General features: G+C 50.9%; 1 protein-coding gene across 1 annotated transcript in view; it reads left to right on the forward strand.

Moving 5' to 3' along the window:
* SNAPC4 (small nuclear RNA activating complex polypeptide 4) overlaps positions 1-13,004 on the forward strand; it is a 42,933-nt gene that overhangs the window by 27,084 nt on the left and 2,845 nt on the right. Inside the window, exons 18-22 of the mRNA XM_015414178.1 lie at positions 184-254; positions 3,495-3,602; positions 4,610-4,634; positions 5,296-6,878; positions 8,773-8,859. Coding sequence (XP_015269664.1) covers positions 184-254; positions 3,495-3,602; positions 4,610-4,634; positions 5,296-6,878; positions 8,773-8,850 — 1,865 coding nt within the window. The 3' untranslated portion in view covers positions 8,851-8,859. The remainder of the gene's footprint in view (positions 1-183; positions 255-3,494; positions 3,603-4,609; positions 4,635-5,295; positions 6,879-8,772; positions 8,860-13,004) is intronic.

The raw sequence follows: 13,004 nt of genomic DNA on the forward strand, positions 1-13,004 counted from the left end.
CTTTGTAGGATCAGCTTTTCTCAGCTAAAGAGTGTTGTGCTTTGAGCCACGTGAGGTCCCTGTGATGGAAGGTTCAGTCTTGTACAAGGAACAAGAATTGAAGTGAAGCTGGGCCTCCTTAATTAACATATTTCCCAGGATATTTTGGTTAAACATATTTGTCTTTCTTTGGTGGAATTATAGTGGAATTCATCTTCAAGTACCTGCAGATAGCCAGTCTCAAAAGTACTCCCGTGTTCACGCTTTTCATTCAGGTATGTGCGACCTTCTGCTACGTTTTCATCCTCTTCTCTCCCCCCCCCCCTTCTCTGTAGCTAATCTTGGAAACAGGCTGCTCTAGCTATGATATTGCTGAGACAGCTCAGGGGGCAAATGGCCAAGTTCTTCATGCAGCTGGTTTTGAGCCATCAGGCGTGGTCACAATGGCAGCTGGTGCCCTCCCACCCTGCCTCACTGTGGCCCGATCCAAAGCATGTTCTGCACACGAAAAGCCACCTTCAGAGCTGAACAATGATGGGTGTCACGACAGGGCCAGTGGGGCAAGGCAGAGAGGGAGAGTTTACAGTCTAGTCCAAGAGTCAAGCCAGAGAGATCAAAAGAGTCTGAGCAAAAGCCCCAGGCACACAAAGCCAAGCCGTAGTCAAACGTTACCGATAGAGTCCAGACAAGCCAGTATCGTAGTCAGGAAGCGGAGCCCAGGATCAAGAGCCAGAGGGGTCGTCAAAACGCGGACTGGAGTCAGGAACCGGGAAATCAGTCAGGAGCTAAACAGAGTCAGAGGTGCAGAGCTTCTGGTCCAACGGACAAGTTTGCCAGCATAGTTTGCTAGCAGCCAGCGGTCTGTTCCAAATAGCGTGCTGGGTCGTTATCTCATTAGCACGGCTTTGCAAAGTCCTTGATTCTGTTAGTAATCTGGGCTTAATGATCAAGCAAGCGTGCCTCCTTGCGCCTGGTTGCCAAATCTCTGTCTCTGATTCCTCAGCCGGTCAACAGGTGGCGGAGAATCGGGTGGCGTGTTGCTGGGGCCAGGCATTGCCCAATTGGCGTCAGGTGTAAACTGTCCTGGGGTTTGGCGTTCATCCTCCCTGGCACTTAGGTTTGGTGAGGACCCTCGTGCTTCTGATGATGTTAAAGGCACGGAGTCCTCAGTTTCAGAGTTCCCAGGCGCCGGGTCCGGTACAGGCATGATAATGGCTCTAGAAAGTAGGATGGAGAAATTGGCACAGAAGCAGCTTCACTGGGACTTTGAGTGGGCCCACTGGGTGCACTGTAACTTGGGTGCTTCATTTAGCAACTTTCTGCTGGAGCAGAACTTATTCTTGGAGATAGTTGTACTACCTCAAAAGGTTGCTGTGAGGTGTATGTGACTCAAAGTGGCCTTGACTCAGCCCTGAGGAGGCCCCATGGAACAGCTTCCACACCCACTCCTCCGTCTTCCAGTTATTTACACCTCAATGGGAATTCCTGGTAAATAAAACCCGGGTGCCGCAAGACGAAGTGAGCTCCCGTCTCTAGTTCCAGCTCCTGCCAACCTAGCAGTTCGAAAGCAAGAAATTGCAAGTAGATAAATAGGGACCACTTTGGTGGGAAGGTAACAGCGTTCCGTGCTCCTTGGTGTTTAGTCATGCCGGCCACATGACCACGGAAACGTCTTCGGACAGCGCTGGCTCTTCGGCTTTGAAACGGAGATGAGCACCGCAACCCTAGAGTCGGATTCGACTGGCTTTCGAGCAAGGGAACCTTTACCTTTACCTTACTCTTTTAATCAAGCACACTTTCTCCACCCCCCACCCCTTTAAGGTTATGGGAAAAATCAATTTGAAGGCAAGCTTGAATTAAATAGATAGATAGAATTTTCCCCTAGGAATGACTGAGATGTTTGCAGGCTCCCAGGACTGTTTTTTCTTTAATTGTACCACATGTCTGTGTCTTGCCAGGCCTTGGTTGGTAACAGCTTGTCATGTTGCTTTGGCTTTGATTTTCTCCTCTGAAATTGGTTTTGTTGCTGGAGTGGGTTTGTGTCAGGCTTGTGGCTTGCATTGGGTTATCTGGTTTGACAGTGGCTTGGATCCTTGGGTATATATTGGTCTAGATTCTCAGACATTTGTTGGGCTTGCAACAGCTCTTGTTAAATCTGTTTGCCTTGGAGGATTCTTGTGTTTCACATTGGTGCAGATTCTCGGGTTGTACATTTGTTGTGTTAGGACTGCCACGTTGTCCCATGCTTCTGCTGAGATTTCCCAGTTCTGCATTGATTCCTTGAGCTTGTTGGTTCTTTCTGCTTTGGGCAGTTTTTAACCAGTGGTTGCTTTGCTAGTTTTTGTGTCTTCAGCTCTTCTTTGCCCTGCAGAAAACATGGAATTCCTCTCACCCCTTGAAAACAGTGGAGGATAGATGAGGGCACCTTGTTTATGGACCTCTTGGTTCAATTCTCTTGAAACTTGGGCAATTATTTAGTGGCAGGCATAGAAAACCCCAAGATCCAAATACCAAAGCGGTATTTGGAAGCTGGATAATTGGGAATACTGATATTTTCCCGCTCACTGATATCCAAGTCCCAAAAAGTCTGGGGTTTTTTCCTGAGGTGCACATCCCTCCTAACAACTGTTTCTAAAAAAACAAGCCTGCAGCTAGAGAGAGCCCCATAATTTATTTGACCCTCTAGCACCTCTTCTCCCCCACCTCCTTAGAGAAAGTGAATTTTGAATGGCTCTTTCAAGGACAGCTAGGAGGGTCAGCTTTACCCCCCCCCCCCCAAGTACACAGAAAATGCAAAGGCACAGGTTGGCACCTGTCCCAGACAGGAGTCAAAAGTAGGATAGTGCCAAATACAAATGAATGATTACCATGTAGTGAGGATTATTGCCTCACAAGGTGGAAGGCTGATCCTATTAACCAATGGGAGAACTGGCTGCACTCTGGAGAAGGAATGGCTTGGGGTGATGTGGAGCAGTTTTCAAGCAATACGAGATGGAAGAAATGGGGGGGGCAGCAGGTAAAACCACTTTTTTGGTCTCCATCGATGGAGGAGGGAGGGGAGTGCCTTTGCGCGTGGTGGGAGAGAGGCTCAGGAGTGATGTTCAGCTCAGGCTTCAGAACTGTGGGACTTGCTTCCTGGCACCTTGCAATCTCTGGCCACTCACAGGAGGCTGCAATCCAACAGGGCGGCTGCCTCTACGGGGGGGTAAATTAAATAAACTCAAGGAATCGCCCTCAGAGCAAAAGCTCATCTAGCCTCAGCCTCGCCAGGTTCCGTAGGCATCTCCCGCCCTTGTGTCAGAGATGGTCTGGCTGAATGCTCTGGCCACACATTCCCCATGCCTTCAGGCACAGATGCCTGACAAACACTACAGGAAAAGGGGCAGTGGATTCTCGGAGTCCCGTTTCTCACTACTTACACACAGCCCCTGGTCTTTGAACACTGTTGTTCTCTGCCATGGATTCTGCCTGTCTTCCTCCAAGAACATAACGCGAGGCATTATGTGGCCCTACAGCTGCTTCATATTGATGTTGATGGCTGCATGAAAATCATCCAGAAGAGGAAATCCCGGCAGCTGGAGCTCCTGGAGGCTGTTGCTGGGGATGCGAGAGGCGCCGATCAGGTACTGGCCCCCATTGGTGCATGCGTCCATTGTCTGCACACCTCCCTTGAGCCCAGAGGGCCTCACAGCAACCCTGCTGTGGTGGGGGTGGGAGGGGGTCCCTCCGAATGCTGTTCTTGGTCTGGAAAGAGGCTGGAGAATTGAAGCTGCCATCAGTGAGCCTGAGGCAGGAAAGCAGTGCTCTCACCCCCCACACATGCGCAGGCATGCCACCGCCCCCACTCCCTCACAAAGGTGAACAAATGGGCACCGTTCACCAGGACATTCTCCCCCTGCGAGGGCGCAGCCTTCCTAGAGATGTGAAGGCCCGGAAAAAAATCGGAAAAATTCGGGGGAAAACCAGTTTTTTTTCCGTTTTTTTCCTGAAGCCTTTTTTGTTATTTTCCGAAAAATTGGAAAAATTGAAAAAATAAAATAAAATAAATTGACTATGGAACGTTTTATTTTAACATGATGAATAAAATATTTTAAGACCAGGTGTTCAAATATTTTCCAAATCATTTCTAAAATATATATATATATGACATCAGATTGATCTAATTTCTGTGCACTGAGGACAAGCAAGTCCTAGGTTACAAACTGAACTCTCCAATGCAAGAACAAGATGCATTTCTTTCTTTAGGAGGTGCTATTGTCAGAAGAAAATAAAAAGGTTTCAGGTTTGTTTTTGCATGTGGGTGGGTATTCTGTTTGTAATAATTGTTTGGATACACTATATTTTTAATATGCTAGTTGTGATAATTTCATGCCAAGTAAAAATGTCATATTTTATGTTCCTAAAGTAACAGAATGACTTTCAATCTAGAAAATACAAAAGAAATGCTAATGTAGCATTTTTTTTCAATTTTTCCGAAAATTTCTGTTTTTTCCCGAAAAAACCCAGGGTTTTTTCCGAGTTTCAAAATTTCCGGAAATTTTACATCTCTAAGCCTTCCTCTGTTTCACTGCACTTTGGGGAGCTCGTGTCTGTGGGCCACTGATGTTTTCCCTTTTCTTGTTTCTCGCAGGCTTCTCCCTCTCAGGATCCTGCAGGTATTTGCCCCCGTTCGGCTTGTGCTTGAAGCCCGTCTCCCAGGCCACTGTCGCTAGCCAAGCGGTGCATGCCTCGAGTGGGAGAGGAATAGGCCACTCCAGAGTTTGCCAGCCCTTGTGTGGGAGTAGTCTGGTGCCTGCCCCAGGTCGCTTGTGCTGTGCATTAGGGAGTGCTGTCAGTGCATGGCCTTTGCTCGGGGCTGATGCTGAGCGGACCCCGCTGCAAGCTCTCCCCCCCCCAAAGTCCCAGGCTGCGGCTGCCCACCCCCCCGCCACTTTGGGGGATCTCCCTCTCTCTCTCCTCACCTTCAGGGGTGTCCCCTGGGCTGGGAAGATGTCAACAGGATTGCTGTCCGAAGCACCTGGAAGGCTGCCGGGGAGAGGGGTTGTACTTGTGAGATCACCCACTGTCGAGCGCTGGAAGGGATGGTGTCACAAAACAGAGGGACCAGAGTTCTGAATTCCTCGCTGAAGTATTTGGGGAAACAGAAAATTTGCTGCTGCAGCTGAGTTGTTCCAAAGCAGTTCCGTAGGTCTGCTCCGTTGTCCCTGCCGGCTGAAGCGGGAGGCTTTGTGGAGTGGCAGGATCCTGGGCCCTGAACTCTGGAAACTCGTCTCCGTTCCTAACTTCTCTGTTTTGTCCTTTTTTTTTTTTGTCCAGCCCAGTCAAGCCTCCCCGTGGGCACCAGTAAGAAGCTCATCCCGTTGAAGGCCAAGGAGGGCCCTCTTCCTGCTCATGCCCGGGTGGGTTGTCCACCCCCTCGCCTGCCTTCCAAACCCAAAACTGTCTCTGAGCTGCTGAGAGAGAAGAGGCTGCGTGAAGTGAAGGCAGCGAGGGCCCTGCCCAAGAGGTTAATCTTGGCGCCTCAGCTGCTCCTGCCTTCCTCGGTGATCATCCAGCCTCCGGCTCTGACGGGGTCTCGTGGCCTCCCCACAGCTGCAAATGGCCCATCACTGCCCAACCCCTCGCCTGTGGGCGCTTCCGCCTCCCCTGGCTCAGCAGGACAGAGTCACTTGCCGTTGTCACGGGACACGAGGGGTTCTCGGGCGGAAGAGGCTTCTGCTGGTCGTGGCAAAGAGGGTGGCTTGCAGAAGGCCAGGCGGGGAGTGTCAGCCGCTGCCTCCTTTGCCCCTTTGCTGCCAAAGCAGTCCCCTTTGCCTCTCCAGATCTCGGCAGCCCCTGCTGCTTCTCTCTGTCCTGCCAGTGTGGGGCCTGGCACAAAGAAGGCTGCCTGTGCCCTGGGGCCGGGTGGCTGTCAGCAGGACTCTGCTAAGTTGGTGCCCCCGTCAGTAGCCCTCCCGCTGGGCTCCCCCGAGGCGGCCAAGCAGATCCGTCCCGTAACCTGGCTGCTCACTGCCCAGGGCCTCGTCCCAGTGACTGTCGTGAGCCTTCCCTGTCCAGGGAAGCCCAGTGCCACGGGCAGCCCTGGCGCCTCTCCAGGTCTGGACCGGGCGGCAGAGGCCTCTCCCGTGAGCCCAGGCCCAGTGCCATGCAGCCAGCCATCGCAAGGGGCCTCTCCCAGCAGCCGCCAGGAGGACGGAACGCCTGGCTTGACACCCCCCTCCGTCCCGCCTGCTCCCGCAGCCTCAACCGAGTTGCAGCACCCCTTGCCCCCCACTTGCCCTCTGATGCCCCCCGTGCCCGGCGCTTCCGTGGGGAGTGTCCAGAACTGTGCCGTGGGAAACTCTCACCGTCCTGCCATTCCTGGAGGGGCTGGCCCTCCACCGCCTTTGCCACGGGAGAAGGTCGCCCCCGACTACAGCCTTCTCTCCCTGGAGGACGCCACAGCGGTGAAGGCGTGGGCCCAGGGCGGCTCGGGAAGCGGCCCGCCTTACCTGCCGCCTTTCCTGTGCAGCTTGAGAATGCTCTCTGCCCTGCTGCTCAGCAAAGCAGCCCTGGAGCAGACGGCGGCGCGTCTGGTGACTCCCGGAGGGCAGCAGGAGTCCAGTCAGCAGCCGGATCCGGATGCCCTGAGAGCAGTGGTGCACCAGAGGCTCCGGGAGAACCCTGCCTACCAGCTCCTGAAGGCCCGCTTCCTGGCCGCCTTCACCCTCCCGGCTGCTCTCGCCGTGCTGTCTCCTCCCAGGGTGACCACCACACTCCCTGGGGAGAGGTGGTGGAAAAGCAGCCACAAAGGAGACTCATTCGCGTCAGCATCCTCCTCCTCCTCTTCATCATCATCATCAGCATCTGAGAACGAGGAAGACCACAGAGAAGCTGGCAGAATGGCTGAGAGGCAGGAGGTAAAGGCTCGGGCGGCAAGGCAAGAGCAGAGCTCACGCTTAGCGTCTGCCCGTAGAGATCTTAGGTCACCCTGGGGGGGGGCACAGACGGACGTGGGTGGCCGGGGGTGCCCAAGTCAAGAGGCCGGCTTCCAGTCAGGCCTGCTTTTAATTTCTGAAGACCTCTAAAAGCAAAATTACCAGGGGGGGGTGTGTGTCCTTTTTACGAGATCAAGGAACAATTCACTAGTAGAGTTCTGATTGCCATGCCTGGTTTCCTTTTTCTCTACTTAGGCTAGATCTTTATTTCAGTGCCTCTTGAGTCCCTGTGCCCTCTGGCCGGCTTCCCTTGGCTGTAGTGTCTAAGAGAGATTAATCTTTGTGGTAAACACGAGGTGGATTTTAATGGTGGTGGTTTCCCATGTCCAGGGGAGACCCTGGCTTCCATTGGAGGCTGGTACAAAGATCAGTAATGGCAAACAGGCTCTTGTGAGCAGCCGTTGAAGAGGAGAGTATTGGGGGTGCTGCAGGTCCAGTACCAGTGACTTGTAAGGCCCACCGGGGCCCTGAAGTGGGCTTGCTCTGGAGTGCGTCTGGGAATCCCTCGAGACAGGCTGGGATTCTGCGGCCAAGACAGAGGTTCCTTCACCAGTGAGATGCTGGGGGGGGGGGGATGATTTCCTCTTTGAGTTCTTCTCTTTCCATTTTTTCCAAAGATAACATTGGAAATCATAGGGAGCACTGGGGGGGAAAGCCTAAGAATGTTTTCTCTTTTGGAATGAGGTCAGTTTTTCTCAGAATATGTAGAATGAAGATTTTTGTATAAGGCACTTTATGCAGCACTCGGGGGTGATTATGATTCCTGTGGCAGACAGAATCACCGGTATGTTTCTTTAAATGTACTGGATTTTCACCACAGTTTTTCACGCTGTAACGTGTATGATAATATAGTACTGAACAGTATAATGCTACTGAACAGTATAATGTTGAAAATATTGAAAAGTTTAACTTGACGTCCAGATCCGCTAAGAATAGCCCCTACTTGGGGCTGTATGAGGCTGTTCCTGTGCAAGTCATGCACTTCTTGTTCACTGCAGAAGTGGTTTTCTGCTTCCAGCTTTTCTTTCCCTTCCGGCTCTCAGGGGGCAAAGAGCAAGGCACCGGGGAGGGGGGGCGCTCAGGTAGCAGAGGGTGCCGCAGTTTGCAGTTCTCTCTCCCTGGGTACGTGCACATTTTGCTTGCATTTCACATGTACCAAGTAGTACAATTTTAGATGCTAACTTAAGTTAGAAATAATGTGTTTTATCTTGTTAATATGTTTAAGAAGGTAAGCATTGTATATAGTACAGTTCCCCCCCAAAGAAAAGCTTTTACTGAACAGTTTTGTTTTTCTGCCTTGGCTTCAGAATTTCTGGAACGTCTACATTCTTGTCCTCAGCTGTTGTGTCCCAAGCAGTGGCAACCTTTCATTTACTTCTATTTTATTTTATTAGATTTATGAACCGCCCAACCCCCGCTAGCAGGCTCTGGGCGATTTACAACCTTAAAAGCCGTTAAAATACAATCAGCACAAGATTATCACAATACGCCAATAAGTTAACCAGTCCAGATGGCGATATGACCCCCTTTGCTGGTTTAATGGTGATGTGGTGGGAACTGCGGCACGTGTCACCTTCCCCCTGCAAAACATGAATTGACCCGAGTTGGGGTGTTGGAAGCGTGTTGTTTGTCACAGGAGGGCAGTCCAGCCTCTTTCCTGCCATGGCCAGCGGGTGCCATAGTGGTTGACTGAGCCAAAGACTATGAAGGGGGGGATACTTGGCCCATTGTTTGCAGGCCACATTGCCCCTCAGTGTCCCGGCTCACAGTGGGTCATCTTCTGGAACATGTTACTCCATGAATGTCCTTTCCACAGGAGCCAGGCACGGATCAGATTGGCATACCTGGGATTCGGAGAAGCACACGTCCCAAAAGACGGAGGAGGCCCCTGTAAGAGGAACAGGTTGGCAGCTTCTTGGATTCTGATTTGTCTCCCATCTGTTTGTTCTCTCCCCTGCAGCCAGAACCCCTGGCCTTGAGTAAGGCATCATGTTGTGAGGACAGAGGAGCTCCTTTGGAGGGGCTGTCCCTCTCTGTGTGCGATACAATTTGTTTTTTCGTCCCAGGGAGCACTGGCTCTGCGAGGGTCCTTCAGGATCCGTTTGTGTGCAGTGAGGAGCCAGTTAAGCGCGTGCCACTGACCTCCTCTTCCTCAAAGCCACTCAGATCCCCAGAGAAGTTCTGCAGCTGTTGCTTATATGTTTGGTTTTTATTTAAGGGTAAAAGATAAGTAGGGTTGTTAATGATTCCATGTTTTTTTGGGTGTGTGTGTGTGTCTTTAAATGTTGCGTTTGACTGCAGTACTGTAAGAAGAGTGATAGAGGGAGGCAAGTGTGATTTGATTGGCTGATGACTGGGTGTGGGAGGAGGATGTTCTGAGAGGAATCCGTGTGTGTGTGTGTGTGTGTTTTATGACAGGGAGTCCCAGGACCGAAAAGGCGAGGACAGCTGGACCTCCCTGTACGTTTTTATCTAGACTTTCCTCCAAAGAGCTCTGCGGCGGCATAGGTGCTCTTTCAAAGAGCACCGCTTTTCATTGACCTTGGAGTTTTCAAGCCTATTTGTAAATCGTAAAGGGGCAGGGAGGGGTGCAATGTTCCCTCTAAGCCGTGGAGTCCATTGAGCAAAAATGCTACTTTGTGATCTACTGGCATTAAAGTTGTGAGCAGACGATTTGACTACTGCATAAACTAGATTGCTCTGGAGCCCTCCTTCCTGAGCTAAGACAAAAATCTGTGAGCTGGAGGCTAAAAACCTGTGAGCTAGCTCACACTAACTCAACTTAGAGGGAACACTAGTTCTGTGTATGGGTCTTTTGGAGAGTGGAGGGTGGAAGAGCCACGAAGAGGGTCTGTGTGACTCCAAACGTTTTGTGAGAGAGTCTACATGGCAAAGAAACAAGTAGTGTCTACACTGTGTGGTTAGACAGATGTTTTATCTTGAGTGCCTAAGAGAAAGAGCTTAGCCAGGGTGGCCACATATATATACGAGAGAGAGGTGCCGGCCAGCGTGGAATTTTGGTGTCTGGGAGACGGTGTGTGTGACGCCTCGCCAGTTATATTTACAAGTTCCTTCTTCCTGAAACAGTTCAAGATAACCAGAAACCTATTTTGTTCTTTATTCAATAAATCAATTTTTGTTTAAACGTATCCCAGAAATCAGTACAGTCCTTCCTCAGGGCCACATAGTCCTCTGAAGTGCCCAGACCCTGGGTCACACTACCACAAGAGAGAGAATTGGGGTTTTTAATTTCTCGTGGCAGCAGAAAACTACCGAGTTTATATACACAGAGAATGGTTTAAAGGAAAAACAGGGGGCCCCCTCCCCCCAAAATAGCAAGCACGCCACAAAGGGTATTTCCATGTACTTTAACTGTTCTATTTTTAAAAGCTGCTTTTAAAGAGAGGTAGGAACAAAACTGGCAGCCAGCATTCAGTTTGCTCAAAGGTCTGTCCATAACATGAATTTCACAGCAGACATGGGAAACCTTTACTAAACCTGTCTGTCCCGGCCATCTCTTTATGCTGCGTGTCTCTGCCAGCCAACTTTGTGATTCTCTCTCCCTCCACCGACCCACCCACCCCCACCCCACCAGCAATTTTAGGTAAGCTCTTGTCTGTCTGGACAAGATAGCGCTGTGTTTTATTTCCATCCTGTTGTTAAGCTTGATCGTGGACATCAACTGGTTGGATATCCCCCCCCCCCGTGTCCCAAATACTCCACTTCCTGCTGTCCACTCTGGCACTTGCAGGGTGAGCCTAGTGCCTTCTCCTCGTGCCTGAGGTGTCCCTTTCAGGAACTGGAAAATATAGCTGCATCATGGAGATACGCAGCAGCGTCTGAACTTAGCCCAATGAAGCTGTCTCTGGAAGGTCCCTGTGGCATGGCTTGGCTCAAAACGTAACATGCTGATTTAAAACAAAGCCACGTGCGTGGCAAATGCCTTTTGTCAAATCCAAAGTAGTAATAAAATGACTGCAAGATCATTTGTGTTCATCTATTCTTGGCATAGACAATCATATTTAGCTGCCTGTGTAATCACATTTAATTTGCAATAATCTGCACAAACACACTGTGTGCATCTGTTCCTTGTTGTTGTTTACCAACACGATGGGAGACCCACGGGGATTAGAAGACAGTTTGATCACCCCCAGTTCTGAGATGTCTCTTATTTCTTGCTCCATGCACTCGGCCTGTTTCCCCGTGGCTTGGCATGGCGCTGCGGACATGGGTTGGTTATCTCCAGTTAAAATAGCAGATTCAGTTGGGCAGTTGTCCTGCGTTTATTCCAGAAAACATGAGCAAATCAGGCCAATACTCATTGCCTTTGTGCCCTCTGAGCAGCAGTCCAGCGGGGGCAGGGGGAACCCTGGCATCCCTCCCCTCCCCTCGCTTTTCTGTACACAGATCTCGCGGCCTCTTCGATGGGACCGAATTAACACTCCATTTCCCAAAAACTCCACAGTCTTTCCATCCACCCTTTCCCTGCAGAGTAATGAAGTCCTTTGGTTCTCCCAGGAGGAATCCACCCCCCCCGAGTCCCTCCCTCCTCCTCCTCCTCCTCCTCCTGCTTGGGAACTTCAGGGGAAGATTACAGAGCAGTTCTCTCCCCCCAGGGCTCACTTGCCCCTGTCTGTTTCCCTTCAGGCCAGGCCCTTTCTCCTGTGCCTCCTTGCAGGGTTGTGGAGTCTGTCTGCTCCCTTCTCACTGGCGGCTCAGGATATGACCTTCTGTGGCCAGCATCATCAGGAGCACGTGGGGGTGGGGGCACACACTTTCAACTGCTGCCACTTGGCTGCATGTGACCATTCTCTCTGCCAGGTTGTTTTCAATCGGGTGGGGGTGAGGTGTTGACCCTTGACATCCCAGCCCCCATCCTCTGTACATAAGGCGATCTTTTGCCCTCAGCTGTCTACATACTGGCCTTTCAAAAAGCTGGATAAGAAAGCTTTAATTAACCTAGATCAGTTTACCCCAAATGAAACTCGTGGGTATGGAGGAAATCTCCATTCCCACGTCTCTCTGGCCCTGATCTTCTTTCCCTCCCACCTTAATCAGTTCCTTGTAGTGCCAGGAAAGGTTTCCTTGGCTCCTACAGTTCATCCTGGCTGGCGTTCTCTCACTGGCTTTCTGACCCAGCAAGGAGTGTTTTTTTCCTCCAGTGCCCATCCTTATGCCAAAGGAAGCACCTCTGGGGATCCCTTCTCCTCTGCCAGACAGGCCTGGAGCTTACAGGGCAGGCCACGGCCAGACCCTGGAGCCTCAGTTCTACCGGGAGTGCCCTCAGCCTGCAGCCTCAAAGGCTCCTGGGCAGTGTTCCCTCTAAGCTGAGTTAGTGTGAGCCAGCTCACAGTTTTTTAGCCTCCAGGCCCCCCCCCCCCCCAAATGTCCAGCTTGTCCAGCTGACCTGACTACATCTGAAAGATGCTTAGGATCCGTGGCTTCTCAGGGGACTGAAAAGACCTCACAAAACCTCTCCCAGGTCAGAATCTGGACCACCTGATTGAAAGTCACTGTTTTCTTGTCAGATACCTCTGCAACCTGACAGCTAGGGGGCCTCTGCTGTCTGCTAAAATCTAGGGACAAAGCAAAACCCAGAGCTTTCTCTTCCGAGAGATCGTCTCCCCCAGGAAATCCAGCACTTTCCCTCACTATGAAGATCTTACTGTCTTTGGAAAGTCCTCCTTTTTGAACACTTTGCTCATGCCTTCTCAAAGTTTAACACAGTAATAAGTCACTGTTTTCTTGTCAGATACCTCTGCAGCCTGACAGCTAGGGGGCCTCTGCTGTCTGCTAAAATCTAGGGACAAAGCAAAACCCAGAGAGCTTTCTCTTCTGAGAGGTTGTCTTTTTGCAGCTCCTGCTCTGTCTCCCCCAGGAAATCCAGCACTTTTCCTCATGATGAAGATCTTACTGTCTTTGGAAAGTCCTCCTCTTTGAACACTTTGCTCATGCCTTCTCAAAGTTTAACACGGTAATATGGCCTTCATAAAAACCAGGAGGCGTGTTGGGCTATTTTCAAGGTACCTGGGAGTTAAATCTCACCCC

Source organism: Gekko japonicus, unplaced genomic scaffold, assembly GCF_001447785.1.
Source record: "Gekko japonicus isolate JY-2015 unplaced genomic scaffold, Gekko_japonicus_V1.1 scaffold9, whole genome shotgun sequence".
In the NCBI taxonomy this organism is placed as follows: Eukaryota; Metazoa; Chordata; class Lepidosauria; order Squamata; family Gekkonidae; genus Gekko; species Gekko japonicus.